Source organism: Aulonocara stuartgranti (assembly GCF_965226115.1).
Source record: "Aulonocara stuartgranti genome assembly, chromosome: 17".
Lineage (NCBI taxonomy): Eukaryota > Metazoa > Chordata > Actinopteri > Cichliformes > Cichlidae > Aulonocara > Aulonocara stuartgranti.
Genome location: NC_138953.1, coordinates 23,613,370 through 23,638,413, shown reverse-complemented (window position 1 = coordinate 23,638,413; position 25,044 = coordinate 23,613,370). Strand labels below are relative to the sequence as shown.

Sequence of the window (25,044 nt, the reverse complement as noted above, 5' to 3'; positions counted from 1 at the left end):
AAAGACAGGTCTCAAAAGTATAATCACTTTTCAAATGCACATTATGTACAGCTGGGTGTTATAGAGGTAGGTCCGGGCAATTAATCATCTCTAGTTTTGGCCAAAATGACTAAAAGGGAGTCTTAAGATAAAGTAAACTCTCAAGGTTTTGTAGTTGAAATCATGGAACAAGTATTACTCAGTTCTTTTTATCAGAGGACTGCTCAGGGAAACACCAGATTCTCCACGATACAATATTATCAAAGTACCTTACTCATAATAATATTATTTCAATTTTCAGCATTTTGCAGAGTGGAGTATTCCAATAATGTATCTTGTGATTTATCACCTTTTTCTAACTGAAAGTTATGTCCTCAAACTTGTTCACTATCTGTTTTATCCAATAAGATAAAGATTCTGTGAGTTTGTCAATCATACCAATACTGTCAATAAAACCTGCTATATGAAGGAGTCAGTCTGCAATTTAATATGGTCGTGTTGGTAATTACATGCAATCTTTTTCTGATAATACAGTAATTAATTGTGATAAACTATTGAAAATCACATATTTCTTGCTGTGTACATAGCCAGAAATTCACATTTAACTATTACATTTATACTCAGTAACCTTCTTGTTCAATAGGTTGATTGTAGTCGTTTGAAGTCATTTTGCAACTGTTTGCAGAAGTGTTCCCTCTAATCAGGTGACCTGTGCAATTGTGAGTGTGCAACACGCTCAAAGCTCTGGGCAACCATTTAATCACTACAGGTTGCAATCAGTTGCAGAGTGTAAAAAAAATCACTACAATCACCAGGTAGCCAATATTTTTTTTTTGTAGATGCAAGGAGGTTGCTGTCCAATTTATGTTTGCTCTGATTTAGGAGGTGGCTTTCTCAAAAAGTGTTTCCAGTTATGTATGTTTTTGTGGCTCAGGGTTTTCTCAGGATGGTGGTGCAGGAGATTGGCTCTATGTTCATAGTATTCCCAGAGTATTTTCATTTTTTAATAAAATATTCAGATTTGGTGTCCATGTATCGATAAAATATCACAATACTATGCTGTATCGACTATGAACTAGTCTGATTTTGGGATTGTGCAATGGTTGGCTGTCAGCTTTGTTTCTCTGTTGCTTGCAGACGAGCGTTTGCCTGTGCAAGATTGGATTTCCATAAAAAAATTCCTAGTAAGGGGCGTAAAACTCCTTACTATATGACCATGTGTCTCCCACCACCTGCTCCACCTCTTTTTTTCATTTGAATTACATTTAAAGTCTAAGAAAGTCAACTGAACCCCCCCCCCCAATTTTTACCAGTAATGCATATTTTTGGTAAATAATCAATTTTAAAAAACAACTAGTCACTCACATAGCTCCCAGTGGTTTGGTCCATTGCCCAGGTGTGGCTGTCTTATTTACTTCTCCCACACAGTAATATCACACTTGTTGTAATGAGACAATATTTCATTAGCTCTGTTATCCTTGTTACCAAATCTTATGCGCCAGTGCAGCCACATCTTACAACACATGGAGGCAGATTTGTGCAGTTTTCCAAGAGCTGTTGAGTTCTCTAAAGGAACAACTCAACCAGCTCTTTTACTGGATATAAGGAAAGGAGCTTCAGCGCTTCCTTTATTACCTCCTTATCAGAGGATACACTGGGCCTTTCTTTATGATGCTGAATATTTGTGCATCCAAACAACCAACATAGCGAACAAGTGGCACCGATGATAGAAGCCACTAGAAACAAACTATTCCAGCCTAATTGATGACATTTATGGCATTTGTTTTCTGTGCTGACTGATATGCTGCTCAGTGCTTTGCTGCCTGCTTTTAAATCAGGTGTCACTCTGAACATAAACACAAGCTACATGTGATGTCTCTGATGTGTATCTGTTTCTACCCGTGCTGATGCTAGCATGACTAAAGCTAGCCAAGCAGCAGTAAATATGTGAAGTAAGGCAGAAGGATATACTCATCAAACAAACAGGATCATAAGAATATAAAACCACGAGCACTACAAATGTAACAGAAATATGTTGACATAAAATGGCATGTTATTTGAAATCTACACGAAACAATGACACAACTACTTTTTTTCAATTTTTTCAATTTATTTATTTTTTACCAATTGTCCAAATTAGTCTGTGATTGGCCTTAGTGTGACAGAAATCATATTTATATACAACTAAATATGACTCAGCAAACATGTTTTAAATGGATGATTCCTCACTTGATGACGAATGATCCATTTCCATATTTGCTGAGTCTTAAATTTGATGTCAGTGAACTTTTCAGTGGTTGGTGTTAAAAAAAAGCCCCCAAATCCCCTATGAGCAAGCACTTGGCGACAGTGGAGAGGAAAAACTCCCTCTTAATAGGGAGAAACCTCTGACAGAACCGGGCTCAGGAAGGGGTGGCCTTCTGTCTTGACCGAGAGGGGTTCAAATGTTCACTGACAATTTAGTTGTATATAAATATGATTTTTAGGACTTGATGTTGACACCAATTATGTGAAATTGGGGACGCGCACAGTTCCGCTTCTTCTTGTTCTTCTTCTTACTTGGCGGAATCTCTGGCAGGCTCTTGACTTCAGTCTTGAGTTCAGCCACCTTGACATTGAGCATTTTCTGTTTGTCTTGTACACTTTGCAAAGATTCCTGTACAGAAAATGCAGCTGACTCTTCTTTTTCTATCTTCTGTTGTTCTGTGGTGTCTTTTTCTTTCTGAGGCTCCTGCAGAGACCTTGCAGTGGATGGCAGTGAGTCCTCTTTTTCCATCTTGTCCTGTTCTCCAGTCTCGTTTTCTTTCGGAAGCTCAAATTTGTGCATTTCATTTGCAGCAGTGGAATTTTGTTCTTTGTGCTGCTGTGGGATTTTAAGTGAGGAAGCTTTGGCCCCTTTCAGCTCTCGCTCCAGAGACTCTAGCTTCAAATCATGAAGGGCCTTGTTGGGGCAGAGCTGGGATTTCAGGTCACTGATTTCCAGGTTGAGTGTCTCCTGCTCCTGCCTATGTTTAACGGCCTGCTCTTCAAGCTGATTTTGAGCTGCTAGGAGCTGTTTCTGGAGCATCTCAATCTGCTCTTGCTGAATCCTACATTTGAGCTCAAATTCAGCCTCCTTAGAGGACTTCAGTCCTACAGAGTCAGTGTGTGAAGCCTCTGTGGTTGGAGTGGCAGACTCCACACACTGCTCTGTGGTAGGGTGGCTGATTTGGTCCTGAAGGGTAGCAATCACCTCATCCAATATGACCATAGCTTCATTGTCACTCACGAGAGTGTCTGTCTCACTGATGTCATAGGTCTTATTACTAGAAGCCTCTTCCAGCTGCTCTATGAGGCCTTTGATCGTTTCCTCGTGATTTCGCTCGTTCTCGTTAATTTCTTCACGAAGTTTGTTCACCTGAAACTGGTGATAAGAGGCCCTCTTGTTTGCACCTACCATTTTACAGTAAAGGTCGTTCTGATGGTATTGGGAGGCTTCCAGTTGGTGTCTGAGAGCAGCAATCTCGTGCCAGGGATTAAACGGGGGTCTAAATGTGGGAATGGGTTGATATTCCCAAGTCCCTCCATTAGGCACAGGGTTTTGTCTGCTGGGGTTCTTCCCATTTCTCTCTCTCTCCATGTCCTCCTTTGCATTTGAAATGGGGAGCATTTCTTCATTTTTTGGGTTTGCTCCATCACCCGTGCTGTTTTGAGCTTCAAGAAGAGCCCGGGCATATGCCCGAGTAATTGCTCTTCTTGGTTCTTCAGCCACTCTTTTCTGTTTTTGCATTTTTTGTTTCTTTGGTTTCACAACCGTTTCCTTTGGTGGTTGTGCCACAGGAGACTTTTTAGTATTTGGTTGTGCGGCTTTATCAACCTCAGGTTTTGGTGTGATGACCATTTCTATTTTTGCTTCTGCCATTGTAGATGCGTCAGCGTGTGCGTATGCGTTTCTCTGCGTCCGCCTTGTCTTTGTTTTAACAACCAGGTTGCTTTGTGTTTCTGCCATCCGAGATCCACTAAAGTCGGTTGAACGTCTCCCCTATTTATAGGGTTTTCCAGTAGAATGTGCACTGTGACATCACAGGCTGTTCCTGTGATGCGCTGTTCCTTTGAAGTGCCATGATTGGAACAATTCAAAATAAAATGCCCACAAACCTAATGTAAAGGAAAGGCTTTTATTTTGTAGCACATACTGAATTAACACTATAAAAGCTACTCTACAGGAATTGCAGTAAAAAATAAAACAAAAGCGAAATATGTTTTTTAAATGGTTGTTAAAAAAACTAACCAAAGTAGAAGACAACTGTTTAGTGGAAAGTATTCGACATTCTAGAGATTCTCAGGCATAATAACTTCTTTCATAATTTAAACAAGGACAGGTAGAAAACGTTCATATTTAGTGAAAGATATTTATTAACATTATCCAATGAGAGTTACTGAATGTCTGTAGGCAGTGAGATCTTGGTGGTTGATGAGGCGACAGAATGTCATCTATGTTTTGTTTTAAATTCAGTTTCAATGCTGAATCTAAGAAACAACAGACTGCAGAGGGAGACTTTAATAGAGGTTTACTAACTCTTACTATCATATACATTGTGGAAAAATCTGTCTTTATTTAGCATAATATATTTGTTATAAGCACTAAATATGTTTTATGATTAACTGATGAACACTAACGTACCAAGCTGAAACTTCAGCTCACCAGTCAGCAGCTTATATTCACAAAAAACAGATAAATCTGCGATCCATGCAACTCTAACCAGCCAACAAAAACATGTGTTCATAATACAAAACAAGTCTACTTTGTGAAATGTTAAAAGGTACAAAAAATAAAACAATAAAATAAAACAATATGTTTTATGTTTTCTGCAACCATGTTCTACCGTTTTGTGCTAGTTCTGGTCGTTTTTCTTAGTTTATTTCTACTTTTTTCACGCGTGTCTGGGGACCCAGAGCAGGGATCCTTTGTTTACAGTAAGGATCAGCTGTTAGCGCTGCGTCCCGCAGCGGTACTGCCGGCGGACAGACCCGACATTCCCAGCGAGCTGAGGAGGAAAAGACGGGGGTGTCGTGCTGGGAAGGAGCGCCGTCGCCCGAGAAGGAGACGTTATCGACCATCTCTACCTTCTGTAATCATTGGAAACGTAAGATCTTTGCCCAATAAGATGGATGAGCTCACGTCGCTAACCTGGTCACAGAGGGAGTACCGGCAATGTAGCATCATGATGCTAACGGAGTCGTGGCTAACACCGCTAACTCCGGACACAAGCGTGACACTACCGGGATTTCAGATGCTGCGAGCGGACAGGACGAGAGACAGCGGTAAGAGGAAAGGAGGGGGACTGGCAGTTTTTGTGAACGACAGATGGTGTAACCCTGGGCACATCACTGTGAAAGAACAACTCTGCAGCAGAGACATTGAGCTGTTAGCCGTTAGCATGCGTCCGTACTATCTGCCCCGGGAATTCTCGCATGTTATCGCAATAACAGCGTATGTCCCCCCCCCTCGGCCAACGCGGATGCAGCCTGTGACACTCTCCACTCAGTGGTCAGCAGACTGCAAACACAATCTCCGAGAGCCCTTCTCATAATATCAGGGGACTTCAATCATGCCTCTTTGGACTCCACACTGCCCACCTTCACCCAGTATGTGACCTGCTCAACCAGAGACAATAAAACACTGGACTTACTGTATGCCAATGCTGAAGAGGCATACAGTTCATCACCTCTCCCTCCACTGGGCAAATCTGACCACAACCTGGTGCACCTTGTCCCTGTGTATGAGCCCTTAGTGCGCAGGGTGCCACCAGCCACCCGCACAGTGCAGAGATGGTCAGAGGAGAGCAAGGAGGCTCTTAAGGACTGTTTTGAGTCAACTGTGTGGGAGGTGATCTGTGACGACCATGGAGAGGACATCGACAGCCTTACTACATGCATTACTGACTATATTAATTTCTGTGTGGATAACACCGTACCTACCAGGACTGTACGGTGTTTCTCCAACAACAAACCTTGGATTACCCCAGAAATTAAAGCTGTCCTCAAGCAGAAGAGGAGGGCCTTCAAATCCAAAGACAAAGAGGAGTTGAAAAGGGTGCAGAGAGAGTTGAGGGGACTGATAAGGAATGGGAAGGACAGCTACAGGCAGAAGATGGAGAACCAGCTTCAGCAAAACAACGTTGGTGAAGTCTGGAGAGGCCTCAGAACCATCTCAGGCCACAAACAGCAGAACTCTCTGCCTGGGAGGGATGTGAGGTGGGCAAATGAACTGAATCATTTCTTCAACAGATTTGATTCAACCATGAGACAGTCTACAACATCGGCTGCAGACTCACCCACCCCCACTGCTGCTGTTCCACCTCTGACACCTCAGACACTTCACACCTCCTCTATTCACCCTGCTCACTCCTCCCCACCCCCAACAACAGCATCCAATACACACTCAACACAAGGCTCCAGCCTGTCTCTCTCAACCACCCAGGTTAGGAGGGAACTGAGGAGGATTAATGGCAAGAAGGCAGCGGGCCCAGATGGCATCAGCTCGAGGGTCGTCAGGTCCTGCGCGGACCAACTGTGTGGGGTGATGGAGCACCTCTTCAACCTGAGCCTGAGGTTGGGAAGAGTCCCACAGCTCTGGAAAACCTCCTGTGTTGTACCAGTGCCAAAGACTTCACGCCCCAAGGACCTCAACAGCTACAGGCCGGTGGCTCTGACATCCCACCTGATGAAGACCCTGGAGCGGTTGGTCCTGGCTCAGCTTCGGCGCCTAACAAGCTCATCACTGGACCCACTTCAGTTTGCCTACCAGCCTGGCATTGGCGCGGATGATGCCGTCATTCACCTCCTACATCGTTCCCTCGCTCACCTGGAGACCGCTGGAAGCACTGTGAGAATCATGTTCTTTGATTTCTCCAGTGCCTTCAACACTATTCTTCCCTCGGTTCTGAAGGACAAGCTGGTGAACTCTGGAGTGGACCATCACCTCACTACCTGGATTTTGGACTACCTCACCGACCGACCACAGTATGTGAGGACTCAGGGCTGTGTGTCGGACAGGGTCGTCTGCAGTACGGGGGCCCCACAGGGAACGGTTCTGGCTCCGTTCCTCTTCACCATCTACACTGCAGACTTCTCCCACAATTCCACCCAGTGCTTCCTGCAGAAGTTCTCTGATGACTCTGCAATAGTCGGCCTCATCACTGATGGGGACGACAAGGAGTACAGAGGACTGACTCAAGACTTTGTGGACTGGTGCCAGCTGAACTACCTCCAGATCAACGCCAGTAAAACCAAGGAGCTGGTGGTAGACTTCCGCAGGCACAAGCATTCTCCACTGCAACCACTGAACATCCAGGGTATGGACATTGAGGCTGTGGACAGCTACAGGTACCTTGGTGTTCATCTGAACAACAGACTGGACTGGACTCATAACTCAGACGCCCTCTACAGGAAAGGGCAGAGCAGGCTGTACCTGCTGCGGAGACTCAGGTCGTTTGGGGTGGAGGGCCCACTCCTGAAGACCTTCTATGACTCTGTGGTGGCTTCTGCTATCTTTTATGGTGTGGTCTGCTGGGGCGGCAGCATCTCTGCTGGGGACAGGAAGAGACTGAACAGGGTGATCCGAAGGGCCAGCTCTGTTCTAGGATGCCCTCTGGACCCAGTGGAGGTGGTGAGTGACAGGAGAATGGCGGCTAAGCTGTCATCCCTGTTGGACAACGTCTCCCACCCCATGCAGCAGACTGTGACAGCACTGAGCAGCTCCTTCAGTGGGAGACTGCGGCACCCACGGTGTGGGACGGAGAGATTTCGCAGGTCTTTCCTCCCCACTGCTGTCAGACTCCACAACAAAGACTTTAACTGAACAAACACACACATCCACACATGTGCAATAACACTAAGTGCAATAATCTTTTCTGGCATCATTGTATTTTTACTCAGTTGTATATAGCATTCGTATTCTATTTTTATCTTATTGTATATTTTTATTCTATTTTATTCTACTGTATATAGTATTTTATTTTATTCTATTCTGTACAGCTGTGTACTGTATTTATTCTTATTGTATTCTAATTTTTGCGTCATAACTTTTGCACTGTCCACTTCCTGCTGTGACAAAACAAATTTCCCACGTGTGGGGCTAATAAAGGTTATCTTATCTTATCTTATCTTCAAGACTTTTTCACAAGTTCCTATATCTCACTGAAATGTTACTCTGTAGCTGATTTCTCGTATTTTAAGTGTGATGAGAAATTTTGACTAGAAACAAGACAAATATACTTGATAAGAGTTTGAGTTTTTGCAGTGTATATGCAGCTGATTGATTTGGTCTTTAACCAACATGGAATCATTTATGTTGGGCAGCTGTGGCTATGTGTACTAATCAGTGCTTCAGTCCACACGTCAAAGGGCAAGATACTGAACCTTCGATTGTCCCCAATGCATTTGGGTGTGAATGAAATGTATGACTATGACTTCTAGTTCAAAAAGGGCTATTTATGTATTTAAGTCCAGTTGTTGCTCATTCACTGTTACCTTGAACGAGTCATGCTATCACCACTCTGTGTAACAGATATTTCCTATATAAGCAAATATGTTTTACACTATTTACCTACTGAAATGAAATGACTGAATGTATCAAACATACATTTTGCTCTTACTTCACATTTTAATATTTTTAATGATAACATTATTAGGTTTTTAATGTCCCTTACTGCAGAATAAAGATTTCTTATGAAAGTTTGGTTTTGTTTTGTTTTTATCTTTAGCTCCATTCTAAGAAAATGACCAGTTTCAAGTGTCCTCAGTGTAGGACACATACAGGATGCCATGCTGAAATGTAAAGCACTTACAATAGAAGCCACCAGAAACAAATTATTCCAGCCTAATTGATGACATTTATGGCATTTGTTTTCTGTGCTGACTGATATGCTGCTCAGTGCTTTGCTGCCTGCTTTTAAATCAGATGTCACTCTGAACATAAACACAAGCTACATGTGATGTCTCTGATGTGTATCTGTTTCTACCCGTGCTGATGCTAGCATGACTAAAGCTAGCCAAGCAGCAGTAAATATGTGAAGTAAGGCAGAAGGATATACTCATCAAACAAACAGGATCATAAGAATATAAAACCACGAGCACTACAAATGTAACAGAAATATGTTGACATAAAATGGCATGTTATTTGAAATCTACACGAAACAATGACACAACTACTTTTTTTTCAATTTTTTCAATTTATTTATTTTTTACCAATTGTCCAAATTAGTCTGTGATTGGCCTTAGTGTGACAGAAATCATATTTATATACAACTAAATATGACTCAGCAAACATGTTTTAAATGGATGATTCCTCACTTGATGACGAATGATCCATTTCCATATTTGCTGAGTCTTAAATTTGATGTCAGTGAACTTTTCAGTGGTTGGTGTTAAAAAAAAGCCCCCAAATCCCCTATGAGCAAGCACTTGGCGACAGTGGAGAGGAAAAACTCCCTCTTAATAGGGAGAAACCTCTGACAGAACCGGGCTCAGGAAGGGGTGGCCTTCTGTCTTGACCGAGAGGGGTTCAAATGTTCACTGACAATTTAGTTGTATATAAATATGATTTTTAGGACTTGATGTTGACACCAATTATGTGAAATTGGGGACGCGCACAGTTCCGCTTCTTCTTGTTCTTCTTCTTACTTGGCGGAATCTCTGGCAGGCTCTTGACTTCAGTCTTGAGTTCAGCCACCTTGACATTGAGCATTTTCTGTTTGTCTTGTACACTTTGCAAAGATTCCTGTACAGAAAATGCAGCTGACTCTTCTTTTTCTATCTTCTGTTGTTCTGTGGTGTCTTTTTCTTTCTGAGGCTCCTGCAGAGACCTTGCAGTGGATGGCAGTGAGTCCTCTTTTTCCATCTTGTCCTGTTCTCCAGTCTCGTTTTCTTTCGGAAGCTCAAATTTGTGCATTTCATTTGCAGCAGTGGAATTTTGTTCTTTGTGCTGCTGTGGGATTTTAAGTGAGGAAGCTTTGGCCCCTTTCAGCTCTCGCTCCAGAGACTCTAGCTTCAAATCATGAAGGGCCTTGTTGGGGCAGAGCTGGGATTTCAGGTCACTGATTTCCAGGTTGAGTGTCTCCTGCTCCTGCCTATGTTTAACGGCCTGCTCTTCAAGCTGATTTTGAGCTGCTAGGAGCTGTTTCTGGAGCATCTCAATCTGCTCTTGCTGAATCCTACATTTGAGCTCAAATTCAGCCTCCTTAGAGGACTTCAGTCCTACAGAGTCAGTGTGTGAAGCCTCTGTGGTTGGAGTGGCAGACTCCACACACTGCTCTGTGGTAGGGTGGCTGATTTGGTCCTGCAGGGTAGCAATCACCTCATCCAATATGACCATAGCTTCATTGTCACTCACGAGAGTGTCTGTCTCACTGATGTCATAGGGCTTATTACTAGAAGCCTCTTCCAGCTGCTCTATGAGGCCTTTGATCGTTTCCTCGTGATTTTGCTCGTTCTCGTGAATTTCTTCACGAAGTTTGTTCACCTGAAGCTGGTGATAAGAGGCCCTCTTGTTTGCACCTACCATTTTACCGTAAAGGTCGTTCTGATGGTGTTGGGAGGCTTCCAGTTGGTGTCTGAGAGCAGCAATCTCGTGCCAGGGATTAAACGGGGGTCTAAATGTGGGAATGGGTTGATATTCCCAAGTCCCTCCATTAGGCACAGGGTTTTGTCTGCTGGGGTTCTTCCCATTTCTCTCTCTCTCCATGTCCTCCTTTGCATTTGAAATGGGGAGCATTTCTTCATTTTTTGGGTTTGCTCCATCAGCCGTGCTGTTTTGAGCTTCAAGAAGAGCCCGGGCATATGCCCGAGTAATTGCTCTTCTTGGTTCTTCAGCCACTCTTTTCTGTTTTTGCTTTTTTGGTTTCTTTGGTTTCACAACCGTTTCCTTTGGTGGTTGTGCCACAGGGGACTTTTTAGTATTTGGTTGTGCGGCTTTATCAACCTCAGGTTTTGGTGTGATGACCATTTCTATTTTTGCTTCTGCCATTGTAGATGCGTCAGCGTGTGCGTGTGCGTTTCTCTGCGTCCGCCTTGTCTTTGTTTTAACAACCAGGTTGCTTTGTGTTTCTGCCATCTGAGATCCACTAAAGTCGGTTGAACGTCTCCCCTATTTATAGGGTTTTCCAGTAGAATGTGCACTGTGACATCACAGGCTGTTCCTGTGATGCGCTGTTCCTTTGAAGTGCCATGATTGGAACAATTCAAAATAAAATGCCCACAAACCTAATGTAAAGGAAAGGCTTTTATTTTGTAGCACATACTGAATTAACACTATAAAAGCTACTCTACAGGAATTGCAGTAAAAAATAAAACAAAAGCAAAATATGTTTTTTAAATGGTTGTTAAAAAAACTAACCAAAGTAGAAGACAACTGTTTAGTGGAAAGTATTCGACATTCTAGAGATTCTCAGGCATAATAACTTCTTTCATAATTTAAACAAGGACAGGTAGAAAACGTTCATATTTAGTGAAAGATATTTATTAACATTATCCAATGAGAGTTACTGAATGTCTGTAGGCAGTGAGATCTTGGTGGTTGATGAGGCGACAGAATGTCATCTATGTTTTGTTTTAAATTCAGTTTCAATGCTGAATCTAAGAAACAACAGACTGCAGAGGGAGACTTTAATAGAGGTTTACTAACTCTTACTATCATATACATTGTGGAAAAATCTGTCTTTATTTAGCATAATATATTTGTTATAAGCACTAAATATGTTTTATGATTAACTGATGAACACTAACGTACCAAGCTGAAAATTCTGCTCACCAGTCAGCAGCTTATATTCACAAAAAACAGATAAATCTGCGATCCATGCAACTTAAAACTACTGATGCATTTTATACCATAATCTGTTAATATGCAAATATGGAAAAATTATGCAGTTGTTTTCTTGTATTAACTCATCTGTAAATAAAATAAATTAACAGTATTAAAATGATCAAAGTGCAGTGGGATTTATTGTGGTGTATTAGTGTGTCTGTGAAGGTCTTTGACCTGGAGAAGACCTCCAGACCTAGTAGTTGGTTGTTTTATTCTTTTTTTTGTGGACACATTTTTTGGCGTCCCCTCATTTTCAATTCCTACCTAACCGCTGTCTGCATGACTACCCAAAATATTGTCTAATTGTATTCATCAGTATTTTCCGTTATACCAAACCTCTGAAGAAGTGTCGGTCTTGACTCACATACTTCTATGAGTAAATATGCGTGTTAAATTTGTCTAGGCCCCCTTATTGCACAAGGCTTCCTTAATCTTTATTTATCCAAGGAGGGTTTTTCTGAACTCACACACCACTCTGTAGCCCTGCCCTGCTTCCCTTTCACAGATTTAAACATTCCCTGTTAAGAAAGGCTAAATTAATCTCTGTCTGTCTGTGTTTGGGCGAATAGCGGCTGCCTCATCCAGGAAGTCCACTCTGAGGAGGAGGAGATCCACAGCTCAGATGACGAGGACAACAGCTCCACCTCTAGCAAGGAGCACTTGGACGAGGCAGACAGACAGGTACTATAATGAAACTCCGTCTGTAACATCAGGGGAATTCAGACAATAAAATGACTCAATGTGAGCAATAAAGTAATTAGGGTTGAATTTAAACTGAAACTTCTCCCAGTACCTGATGACTGATCATTTCCATGCATGTTACTCTGATACCACAATCCATAAACATTTATAATATTTACTTACCATCATGCCTCATGCTTTCACCAGTGTAATTATTATAATGAACATCCAGTCAAACGTCTTGGTTCTCAAATTCTTCCAGCAGAGTGTCTTTGCAGCTACGAAAGGCTCTAAACACTTATTTTCAGCCATTTTTTTTCCTTCTCTTGCTTCTGTATGACGTTAAAGAGAGTGGATATGCCTAATCTGGTCATATTTATGAGGGGTAGCCAATCAGAAGAAATGTGGGGTAAAGGGGGAGGGGCTGAAAAGCTTGTTTCAGAACTTAAGAACTGTGTCACAGCTCAGTAATAGAGAAAGGAGGATGATTTTAAAATACTAGTCATGCAAAGCTACTGTAGTAGATTCCAGGAAATGAAATATACTAATAAATATAATACATCAATTAATGTTAACATAAAGTTCACCTTTAAAAAACTATAAAGAATAATATATATTCTTTATATTATAACAATATATAATAATTTCTATGTTGAAATCTCCAATGCAATCCAAGAAACAAATATGGAGTTTGAAAGTAATGTAAGAGGTCCCATTTTAATGTCTTCAAACTATAGCTTGGTTATGTCGAAATCATAATACTGAGATCAGGATTAATCATTAACTCACAGATTAAGATTTTTTTTTAATCTGTTGGCCCAAATGAATAAATGAATATGAATGTGATAGGAAAACACAACGGTCCACTCAGGAGTTGAGTATAGGTTAAAGCCTCGTTTATACTTTCGCCTCAGAGTAACATAAATGTCATCATTAGAGGGTGAGCGTCTGTGTGCCCGCTTGTTTTCATGACCACGTGGACTCGTCTGGAGAACTTACATTACAGTGCACCAGCTATGACTGCAGCCCAGGAGGAGGACTTGGAGTAGATTTTCAGGGAAGTATAACAGGAATCACTACTCAGCTGGTGGTCTCTAGCTGACCATGTCTATAATGAAATATAATGAATGCAGTCCTAATGCAGTTAGAAAAATGTCTGATTCAAGTGGAAGATTTCCTTGTTTACTTTCAATCAAACATTGACATGTGACTCCTTGTTATTCAAGGAGCGGGTGAAGCTACTGTGACTTATAGACTATATATAAAAGATGTGACTGCACAAAGTCACCTATTAGTACTTTAAAGTGGACAGGAGTCACTATATGTATTGAGAAACAAAAAAAACACCTTTGTGTTACAAAAAAAATACAATCCACAATCTGCACTGTAACTTGGAGATTATTTTCTCCTTCACTTACAGTTGGGCTTCATTTTTCCTCAATTCTATTATGACTTTATCTACTCAGTGAGATAATGTTTCCAACAAGTGTGGCATCTCTTCCTCGGAGGGTTTGGCTTTTTTTGGGGGGGGGGGATCCTACGTTGAATACATCAGTCTGTTTTCCCTGTGGACATCATGATGGATATCAAGATTCCCGATCGTGCTTCGCTAAGAAACTGTTTGTTCTGTGATGCGCATGTTGTAAACTGTTAGGTTGTAAACTGTTTGGATAGACCATTTTATTGCATGAAATAATGCTGATCTCTTCCGTGGACATCTGCTGATCCACAGAGGTCCACAGTCTTGACTTCAGCTTGTTGTTTTGGTCAATCAGACCCCCCCTATGAGCAAACACCTGGCAACAGTGGGAAGGAAAAACTCTCTTTTAACAGTAGGAAACCTCCAGCAGAACCAGGCTCAGGCAGGGGCTGGCATCTGCCAAAACCAGTTGGGAATGAGGGGAGAAAGACAGGACAGAGTCCTCAAGTGCTTTACAAAAGTGAACATTAAGAGTAACAGGTGGATTTTTCTGTTTCAGTGCAGCTAGCAAAAAAAACAAAAACAACCCTTTTTGCTAAAAAGACAGAGAGTGGCAGTGGACAGTATATGCTTCTTATTACCATAAAAGTCATTGTTGCATAAAATGACTTTTATGTTAATTTTATGGCAGCAAAAAGTGGCCGCCTTAGACTGCTTTTTAGCTTTAGTGTTGTGGTTTTCTACTGTGTTACCAGTTCTGTTATTAGTTAGCTAGCATAAACTATAAGCTATAAACAGTAATTTAGAGCAAGGCTCCATGGTGAAAATTAGCCTTTATACATGTAGTGCTTCATGTCCACTTGAACGATTTGGTGTTCGCCCAACATCACGAGTCAGGGGTGAGTCTCAGAGGGGACATGCTCATTCAGAAGCTACTTCTACTAATTCCTCTTTAGACCTAGAGGCTCCATCCCTCTTTTATATACAGTCTGTGGCCCGAGCCACAATAGTCACATTAATGGTGACTATCACCTATAGCAAGATTACTAAGACTCCACTATTTGTAGTTTTTAGACACTTGAAGAGGTTAAAACAAGAAAAACAGAGAAATGTTATTTTTAGTCTCATTCCCAACCACACTAATCGGAAACCATAGTCTTAAAGTGGCTGTTTTTATTCACACTTAGTGGAAAATGCTACAGAATTATTACAAGGGCTGAAGTGAGCATATTTCCAGGGAAACATCTATGGAAAAACATCTCCAAGCGCTCTTAAAATATGATGTCAGCATGTGAAGCTGGCAGATCATTTACAGGTCACAACGGACGACTCGTATCTCTCCCGGTGACTCAACTGTCACCGCAGCAGCTGGAGGCTATGTGCTCACATGCATCCTGCCGAGTGTGTTTGTTGCCTTTAAAAGCTTTTCAGAAGTGGGTGTGTTTGTGTGTTGAAAGTGGGGGATGTTGAGCAAACACAGAAGGGCTACAGGTTCAGGAATAGCTCCCTCAATGGCTGAAAGAGTCAATACTGTCAGCACCTGTGTCTGATGGCTCTCAGAGCGCCGGGGTATCACAAATACAGGCTCCGATAGGACCAGTCGGCCATTTCGGTCAAGCAGGGGCCAAGGCCGGCGTCCAAATTAAGTCAAAGAGAATCCCCCCTCCCCTTTCCCATTCAACAGCACACTGTTGGAGAGAGATGGGGAGAGGAGACAGGCAGAGAGGAGGGAAAGGTTCCTGCTTTATGTTGTTTGAAAGAACCTTAATGGTCTTTAAACACCAGCACCGGTGATCATGGTGATTTGCAGCGAACCTGTGAGTTAACTTTAAACTGTTTTGGCGCCGGCGTCTCCCTGGCACCGTCCTGACCGTCTGTGTTTTGTCTTTTTTTGTGAAACTTTAGCAAGAAGACGAGATGAAGAGGAAGAAGGTGGTGCACATCGCCCAGGAGATCATGAGCTCGGAGAAAGTGTAAGTGCTTCAGTCACGAGGTAGCATCTGTACTGTAATCCGTGGCTGTCTAACGGACGTGTTTCTCTCTTTTATCAGGTTTGTGGATGTCCTGAAGCTTCTGCACATAGTAAGTGTCTTGTTCAGTCAAGACTTTTATTAAAGGAGGATTTCCATGACTTAATTTAGCAGCCAGAGCAAAGAGAGTGCCCAGCATAATAAGCAGCACTGTATGTTTTGGTGCTGGCACTGTGCTGTAACTGTCTTGAGTGGTGATCAAAGCCTTTTCCCTAGGATGGATTTGAATTAGTGGGCCCTTGACTGCAGTTGTCTTTGCTCGAGTGCCCTGGCTGAGTTGATTAATGCAGTTACAATCTACAGCTGAGGCTTTTAAAGTTGCTGCAACGGAGTGTTTCTGGTTTTCTGGGGGGCCGTGGTGGGCAGATAAATGCATGGCCACAAGGTGGGGGAGGAGGTGCTTTGATCAGATCCATTACAGAGATGCACTGAGAGAAGAGTGTAGGCACAAGAAAAAGAATGAGCTGTGGGCTGTGGAGTTTGCCTGGTGGCTCGTTTAGTCTGTTTGACATATTTTGGGAGAGTTGTCCTGCAGACATTTGTGTGTGATGGCCCAGTGATTTTTTTGAATATTGCAATTAACTGCAGTTATGCTGCTAACAAATCTGCTGACTATTACTGATTTGAACTATAAAGCATCGATAGAAAGAGAAATCTTTCATGTGGAGGAGGATCATCACACGTGATGAGTGTCAGGTTTGATGTGGAGAGGAAGAAAAGGATGGAAACCTCAAGCTGAATATTCAACAAAAGAAGAGCCTTTTGTTGTGGCTGATGAAAAGTTCAAAATGAAACACAAAAGTCCAACAAAATCCAAAGAAGATGAGACAAAAAGGCGTTTCAACAAAAGGAAGGCGGGATTATTTATACTAACAGGAAGGGAGTGAGAGGCAGGTGAAAGTAATTAACCAATGAGGGCGAAACAGATGGTCACAAAAGAGGAAGTAAAAGCAAAAACAAGACTTGAAAGAAAACCAACTACCTAAGTAAAACAGGAAGAGAACAATCAACCAAAAAAACAAATACTGAGTGAAAATGGAGACAATCGGGAACCGATGAGAAGAAAAACAAAGAGGAGAGTGACATTTAAAAAAATCCAAACAGAATCCAAAAACACAAACTACAAGAATCAAAACTTCAAAACAACAGTGAAATCCGGAGTTCGGTTTCTAGCTACAACCTGGGTTAGTCCTTACTGTACTGTACTGAAGATGGTGATTCAGCCCAGGAGTGCAGCCATCGTACTGCAACCTCTGGGGGCTTCTGAGGGATAACATCAGGCGCAAATAACCTCAACTGTGGCGCTTATCACCGTGCACCAGTGCACACCTCATGGAAAACTAGCAGCCACACCAACACAATATTTGCTTTGCTCACCAGAGCTGGCTGCCTGCGACTGCCCTCTTCCTGGTGTTTTTGCCAGTGTATTAAATCCCTGTTAAAAAAGAGAGTGAAGAACCAGGCAGATGTTATGACTTAATACAGATTTACCCACTCACCTCACACCAGTCCACTCATAAGCACTCATGAGGGCAGTAATAAAATGATTTATTACTGTATTTGACCTTAGTTTGGCTCATTGAGTGTTGCTGATTAATTTTCTGTCAGCTGATTTATCGATTGTTCAACTTTCAGCTCAGACGTTTAGACAGGAAAGCTGTGCCTTTGTTTAAGTTTAGTCCAAGGATGGACTGCAGCAGGCGTTGTTCCCAGGGGGAATCCCAGGTGAGCGGGTTCAGATGACCCACGCCAAGGGCCCACCTGTCTTTCCGCCTCAGACATGGCTTTAGTGAAACCGCCGTGGGATTAGTAGAAAACGCCGCCCTGTGGCTGACGGGGGAGGGCGAGGTGCAGACCTCTGTCCAAGAAAGGAGGTCAGATCGCATTCTTCCCTCTCCGCGGCCAGCCCGGGCGCGCAGCAGCTGCTTCCTCAGGCCACAGAGGCGACCTCCAGACACGCACATGCCTCAGATAATCCTCAGTGTGTGTGTGTGTGTGTGTGTGTGTGCAGGTAGGTGCGTGGGCTCATGAGTGTACTGCATATTTGTGGTATGTTCATCCAGTTGTTTAATTTTTTAATTCTTTTTTTTTTTGTTTCTCCCCAGTCGACCTCTGTCTTTGTTTTAACTGCAGGTTGTCGATTTACCTGTAGGACCAGAGATTTTCATTCCCCATTTGTTAGATCCTCATGTCCTGCTAGGAACCGCTTTAAAATATACAATAACAACATATGTAGGTGTTTTATATGTGCGATAATAAGGTTTTAGTTTAAGTGTTTCAACTCTATCTAGCTTTTTGAGTTAGGTTCAGAGAGGTTCATTATCTGTCTAATCTGTACATTAGGTAAAACATTAGCGAGTAACATAATGGAGATCATATGCAAATCCTTTTTTGAATAACAGATGAGACAAATTAAAAGGAAAATCTGAATAATGTGTTGAGAAACAGCAGATGCAGAAACTTCCAGAAAGAGACACAGAACAATGAAGCATTTAACATCCAGCCATGCTTTGAGATGTGCTGAAAGATTGATTCTGTTAATTATGTTATTGTGTCAAAAGAGCTGCACATTCATGTTTTGTTTTATTTTTTTAATGTTTTAGATTTTAGAGTTTAGAGTTTCTACCAAACTGCTGGAACAGTAAATGAAAACGGTGATCAGAGCATTATCCTTCACCTGAGGAAGGACAGTGGGAAAGAAGGATGAATTGTTTTAGGGGTCCTAAAAGGCTGGAAGAGTGTGGTTGATGGGCGTAAAGTTAAAAGGAAAGTTACACCTTTTAAAACGTTGACTTGGAATATCAGTGAGGTCATGTGATCAGGCTGTTTCGGCATAAAACAGTCAAAGAAAGGAGGTTCTAGCAGGGCTTCAGTGCAAAAACCTTCATTAGAAAAGATGAATGCTCATCTGAGAGTTCAGTGGGTCAAAGCCCACAGAGGTGCTGCTTTACAGACGTGTGGGCACAAAGTGACGTTCAAGTCAACTGAGTCATCCCTGACAATATTTTGTGTTGGAGTGTTGGCGAGAGCAGGCCAACTAAAGAAATGTTACAGGCCTGAATGTTTGATGCGCTTTATATTGTCCTGTAATGAAATACCGCGCTCATATTTTTAGGGATTTAGGGGTCATGGTTGATTTAATGTTAGATTCTGCTCTCCTTAATTATCACCTAAACACCAAAATGAAGGGATCACTTATTAAAAGTTTCAAAATGAATGCATGGAAGCACTAAAGTCTCACGGCTGTTGTTTTCTGGGATACATCTGGTCAGCCAGTCATGGCTTTTAAAAGAAAACTGTCCCTTCACATCTGAGTTTAGTTGAAGAGTGAAAGGAGAGGCTACGATAGAGATTAGAGCCACTAATTAATTTTCATGTGATTATTTGGTTGTAAATTGGCTGTATATCCACACAATGTCCATTCTGGGTACACATGCTAATTAGTTAAGATGAGCTAAGATAGGGGGCGGCACGGTGGTTAAGTGGTTAGCACTGTTGCCTCACAGCAAGGAGTTCTCTCCGGGTGCTCTGGCTTCCTGCCAGAGTCCAAAAGCACAGATGAGGTCAGGTTCGTTGGTGATGCTAAATAGACTATAATTGACCTTTTGCCCTGTGACAGGTGAGATGGGCTCTACCCTCCATGCAAACGTGAATTGGATAAGCAGAATAAAATAGATGGATGGAGCTAAGATAAGCTTTATTTGTCACATTAAACACAACATAAATAAAGCAGAATAGCGCAATAAAATCAATACAATATGGCAGAACAAAATGACCCATTAAGGTAAAAACACCAAACAAAACAGCACAAGATATAAATGTAATACAAATAGAAGCTTAATACATAAATATCTAACAAATAAATCCATGTTTGAGGTGGTGAACATTTTGTTTATCTGTAGTTGTGGCAAATAACAGCAAATACGTGTGCGTTATATTTGTTCTGAGATTATATTTTATTGTGTGTTGCGTGGTGAGTTTATCTTTCCGGGCATCTGGACAGTCATAATGTATTTCTCTCAAAGGTGACGCTGTGGTGCCGCTAAACAGACATATTTCTCAGAATATACTGCTGCTTCATTTCTTTGTGGTTGTTTTTGTTATATTCAACAAAATATGAAGAGCTTATGATTTTTTTCAGCAAAATTCTGTCTAGAATAAAAAGCCTTCCCTTTATATATTTTGGGTAAAAATGAGACTTTAAAAAAAGCGCTTTCCCAAATAAGGAGTTGAGGTGTGGGACAAGGAATGAAAATGCCATTCAGTCCCAGATAAAGAGGGATATCTGGTTTTACAAAGGCAATAAGATAAATGGGCCACGAGCTAAACAAACACATGACAGCTACGATTGTAATATTGTGTTTTGCTAATTGTTGTACAAACTGTGCTTATCGTCTGTAATGCCAAGCAGTGGATATATTTGTGAGTGAGAGAGCGCGAGTTATCCAGAACGTCGGGATTCCTTGTCACCTCCCTACTTCCTTCCAGGTGGATGTGTGTGTTGGCATGCTGGACAAAGTCAAAGTGCTGATTCAGCTCCATGTGTGTGGGTGGGGGTGGATGTGTGTGTGTCATAAAATATGTGCAGAGGTGTGGACGGGGAGGGTGGAGGAGCGGGCCGTTTATGAGGTGCTCCTGATCAGTTGTAGTAAAGTTTGTCGTCATGTGTCACTTCCAGACTGCCCAGCTGTGTCTGTGTGTGTGCAAAGTTTTGTTAGAAGAATTAACCCATGCGTTTCTCTCCAGGATTTTCGGGATGCCGTTGCCAAGGCAACCCGTCAGAATGGGAAGCCGGTGGTAGATGAGCGGATCCTCTGTCAGATCCTGTACTACCTGCCTCAGCTGTACCAGCTCAACAAAGACCTGCTGAGAGAGCTGGAGGAGAGAGTGGCACACTGGTAACACAAACACACAGTTTTCTTTCTCACTATCACAGCACAAAAAGCATCTTTGTACTGAACTACACCTTATAAGGCTTTAAAAGTGGAACATAAGGTTCCTTTTATAGAGATGGAAAAGATGGAAGATGAAAGCAGCAGTTACATTATATCCACAAATCCATCCTGACATACACTTCCCTAAATGTAACTGTAACTACATGTCACATTAATGCAGTCCACAGTGACTGTGATTGGCCTGTTCAGAGCTGTAGTTATCTCCATTTCATTTCCTGCTACTTCTTCTTCTTCTTCATCTTCTTCTGGCATCATTTTTCAAATCAAATGTTTTGGTGTGCTAAATTGCACACCAACGCAGGTGTCAGGGACCAAGCAGTAAAGCATAAAGGACACAGGTGGTTTTAATTTTTAAAAAAAAAGGGTTTTATTGACCCAAAAATATGAAAACATATTTAACAAAGCCAAAACTTAAACAGGCAGACCAATAAAAGCGGTCAACTCAATAGACTAAACTCAAGATAATAATTAACAAAACCTCAAACAAACATATGACAAACTGACCTGCTGAAATGACACACAGGGGGACTTAAATACTGGTTTAGCTAAACCAAATGACACACGGGGGAAAACAAGATGGCTGCCATATAACCAACTAATACAAAACATTTAAACAAACATGAAACACCCCCCAGGCAATGAAGCATGTGGTGCAATCCAATTAGGCTGTCAGTAGTACTTCAGGTCTCCCAGCCCTTTGCCACACCTTTTGCCAGACAGGAGGAGACACCAACCCCCAGGTAACTCAAACAAAGAAAGATGTATTAATATAACATAAAACAGAACTTTGACCTTGCAAGGTTAATATGTGTGCACGCCATATAAACATTGGAAGGTGTGATGGAAAAATGAATACATTTAATAAAGAAACAATATTGAACAATAAGTAGAATATTTTAAAGTAGTGACTGTAAATTAAACTAAAGTGAACAGCGGGTGGTGAGGTGTGGAGCTTACCATGTGTGGCATGCCATCACAGCAGGGACATCACAAGCAAGAGTCAATGGCATCATAAAAAGTAACGGTGTTGTACACTTGCATCAGCTAAGTGGTGGGCTTTACTAGATTCAACACAAAAGTTGAAATAAAGCTTTAGTTTGTCTCGAGCTTTATTTAGTCGTCATCCCTTTAGCTTTCTGAAACCTGATGTCATGAGTGCATCTGACGCATCTGCATCTGAGAAGCCAAAGAACGCTGCACTCTCATTGGCTCATGAGAGCACACGTTACTTTATTGTCCTTTTTTTTACTCGAGTGGGTCATAAAAAAGTGATTATGTTTTAGTCAGTAAGAACCTTTAGCGATTGAGCCCACAGATCATAATCATAAATACTACCACAGGAGTCGCCACCTGGTGGCCATTAGAAAGAATGCAGATTAGCAATGCCCATCTTTTGTATACAGCCTGTGCTCCTTCTTTATTTTATTGTAAACTACAAAGGCATAACAAGCCTTATTTTAAATCAAATTAGACGAAACTAAGAAAAAAACAAAAACAACGTGCTCTTTATTAGTTGGTAAAGAAGCAAAGTTATGCCCTAATCAGACACCTACTGCATTAATACAGTATTAAAATAAGTTATATCAAAAAAGCCTTTATAACAGTAATGGGAAAAAAACGATGAGCTCAGAGGAGAACATGCTCATTGATCCTTTATTTTTTGTCATAGTTTCACTTTATTATTATACCATAAACTGAAGTGAAACACCAGTCCCTCGTTTTGAGAATGTTGTTTAAAGTCCTGTGGAGTTTGTAAGCAATACTTCCTCGACTCTCTAGTCTTATATCTCGAGACCAGTAGCTACTCCCAGCATACTGAATCATCATTATGATTTAGATGCTCAATAAAGTTTATTGGAGGTCAATTTGAAACTTTATATGTGGAACTGTGTCAGATAAAGGACCAATAAATACATTTCTCATCAGAACTATTACTTTAAAAAAAAACCCCAGTGAGATTCATCTTATTATATGTTCATAATGTATCATAAAGTAAAGGGTGACTTGACAGGAGTTTTTAGAGGTGATTTGTTGAGTCAGAGCTGAGTCACCCTAACAGCAAAGAGCTGATCCTCTCTGATCTTTTTACACATGAAGTTGGGACAATCTTTGAAGAATTAAGTAAGGTTATTGTCAACAGCTGCCCTTTCTCACAAAAGGAAAGCGTTCTTTAGACACACTAAAGTCAGCACACTGGATTAGGCAGTGTTGCCTCACACACTCTTTGTTCTGGGGCGCAATGAGACTGTTTAATGTCCAGTCCTGCTGAGTCAGACACTGGCCTTCTCACATGCAGCTCGCTCCGGAAACATCCACTGAGAAACGTTCAGGGCTGCTGTGCCTGTTTGACAACAGCTATAGACTCAAAATATGAGCATTTTAAAACTTATCCTAAAATAAATATAGTGCAGAAATACTCATAATGACACGTGATACTTTACTTTCCTAGTTTTGGTCCAGCAGCTGCACTCTGTATGGTTAAAATTCAGACGTTAGATTAAGTCCTGAAGGTTTCTGTTGTATCTTTGTGTTTCTACATCTTAAGACAGCGCTCTGAACATGTAGGAAAGATAACCAGAATGGCCAAAATTGAATTAAACTGTTATAATATGAATATTCCAGGAATTTAACACTGAACTTCCAGGCAAGTTAGACTAGTAACCACAGTGCTGACACATCCTGACTTTTAGTTGCTTATTTAGAGTTACAGTTTTTTATATTTATCACAATTCATGTGTCATAAAAACTGTTAAACATGAGAGTGAAGTACTTGGACACATTAAATTAAATGCAACACGATTGCTTCTCTGTAGTTGGATGTTTTTCCCCATGATGAAGTTCTTTTTTCTGCTTTAATATATCAGAGCTGTTTCATTGACTTCAGGAAACTTTATGTCCACCTGGTTACAGGAGCGACCATCAGAGGCTGTCGGACATTTTCGTACAGAAAGGTCCTTACCTGAAGATGTACTCCACCTACATCCGCCAGTTTGACAACAACGTGGCTCTGCTGGACGAGCAGTGCAGGAAGAACCCCGCGTTTGCAGCCGTTGTCCGAGAGTTTGAGGTAGAGATCCAAACTTTTTTCCAGCCAGGACTTCAGTGAAGAATTTAAATGAAAAAAAGAAATATCAGAAGCCTCTGCACCATCATAGCCATAATAATAAAGGTCTTTAGATAATATCTGAAACCTCTCATATCTGTGGGATAATTGGGATTTGCTGTGTCTGTGCATCTGTTTGGGTTTTGCAGCAGCATTTAGAGTGACTCTGCTCTTGTTTTGTCTCAGATGAGCCCAAGGTGTGCCAGCTTGGCTCTGAAACACTACCTGCTGAAACCAGTGCAGAGGATCCCTCAGTACCAGCTGTTGCTCACAGGTACAAACTCAGAGAGGTGTATTCACTGCTCCAACACGCTGCAGGTCAAAACTTTATTGAATCTTTTTATTGGCGGCACGAGAACGAAAGCTGGAGTAAAGTCAAGTTTTAACTGTCCTGGTGTTTTGGGAGTGCACTGCCACCCAGTGGACAAATACGATGATCGAAGGAGAGCCTGTTTTCTGCAGAACAAAGTTACAATTATTTACTTTATTACTTTGAGGAAAATAAGAAGCTGTCAGCACACTGAGCTGAGGCTTCTGATATCAAAGAGGGAAAAAAAATGTTTCAGACAAAAAGTACAAAACTTCTTTTCTTTTATGGATGTTCTGGGACTTTAAGTCTAAACTAAACCCAAAATGACGCCAGAGTCTAGAAAAAAGAAGAAGAAAAGTTCTTCACAACAAAATAAAGCTATGGTTGTATATCCTTGATGAGCTGAAGGTCTGTAATCTGACCCGCTGTTTTTATTCCCTAGATTACCTGAAGAACCTTCCAGAGGACTCTGAAGATTACAAAGACACACAAGGTTAGATAAAGGACATCCCTCACTGCTTCCTGTTTCCACCTTTATGCTGGGCACTTTAACACTGATGCTTTATCTTTGCTGTCCATGCAGCCGCCCTCAGTATCGTGAAGGAGGTGGCCAACCATGCGAATGACATCATGAAGCAAGGGGTAACACCTGATTCCCTTTAAAGCCTTTCAACGTTTTTGCAGTGATGGAAAGCCACTTGAGGTGTTTGGTGGTTTGTTT

At 41.6% G+C, this 25,044-nt stretch overlaps 1 protein-coding gene across 1 annotated transcript in view; it reads left to right on the top strand.

Moving 5' to 3' along the window:
• Window positions 1-25,044, top strand: part of fgd6 (FYVE, RhoGEF and PH domain containing 6) — a 39,475-nt gene that overhangs the window by 9,201 nt on the left and 5,230 nt on the right. Inside the window, exons 3-10 of the mRNA XM_082510602.1 lie at window positions 12,394-12,505; window positions 15,831-15,898; window positions 15,977-16,007; window positions 20,702-20,853; window positions 23,821-23,977; window positions 24,200-24,287; window positions 24,766-24,816; window positions 24,907-24,965. Coding sequence (XP_082366728.1) covers window positions 12,394-12,505; window positions 15,831-15,898; window positions 15,977-16,007; window positions 20,702-20,853; window positions 23,821-23,977; window positions 24,200-24,287; window positions 24,766-24,816; window positions 24,907-24,965 — 718 coding nt within the window. The remainder of the gene's footprint in view (window positions 1-12,393; window positions 12,506-15,830; window positions 15,899-15,976; window positions 16,008-20,701; window positions 20,854-23,820; window positions 23,978-24,199; window positions 24,288-24,765; window positions 24,817-24,906; window positions 24,966-25,044) is intronic.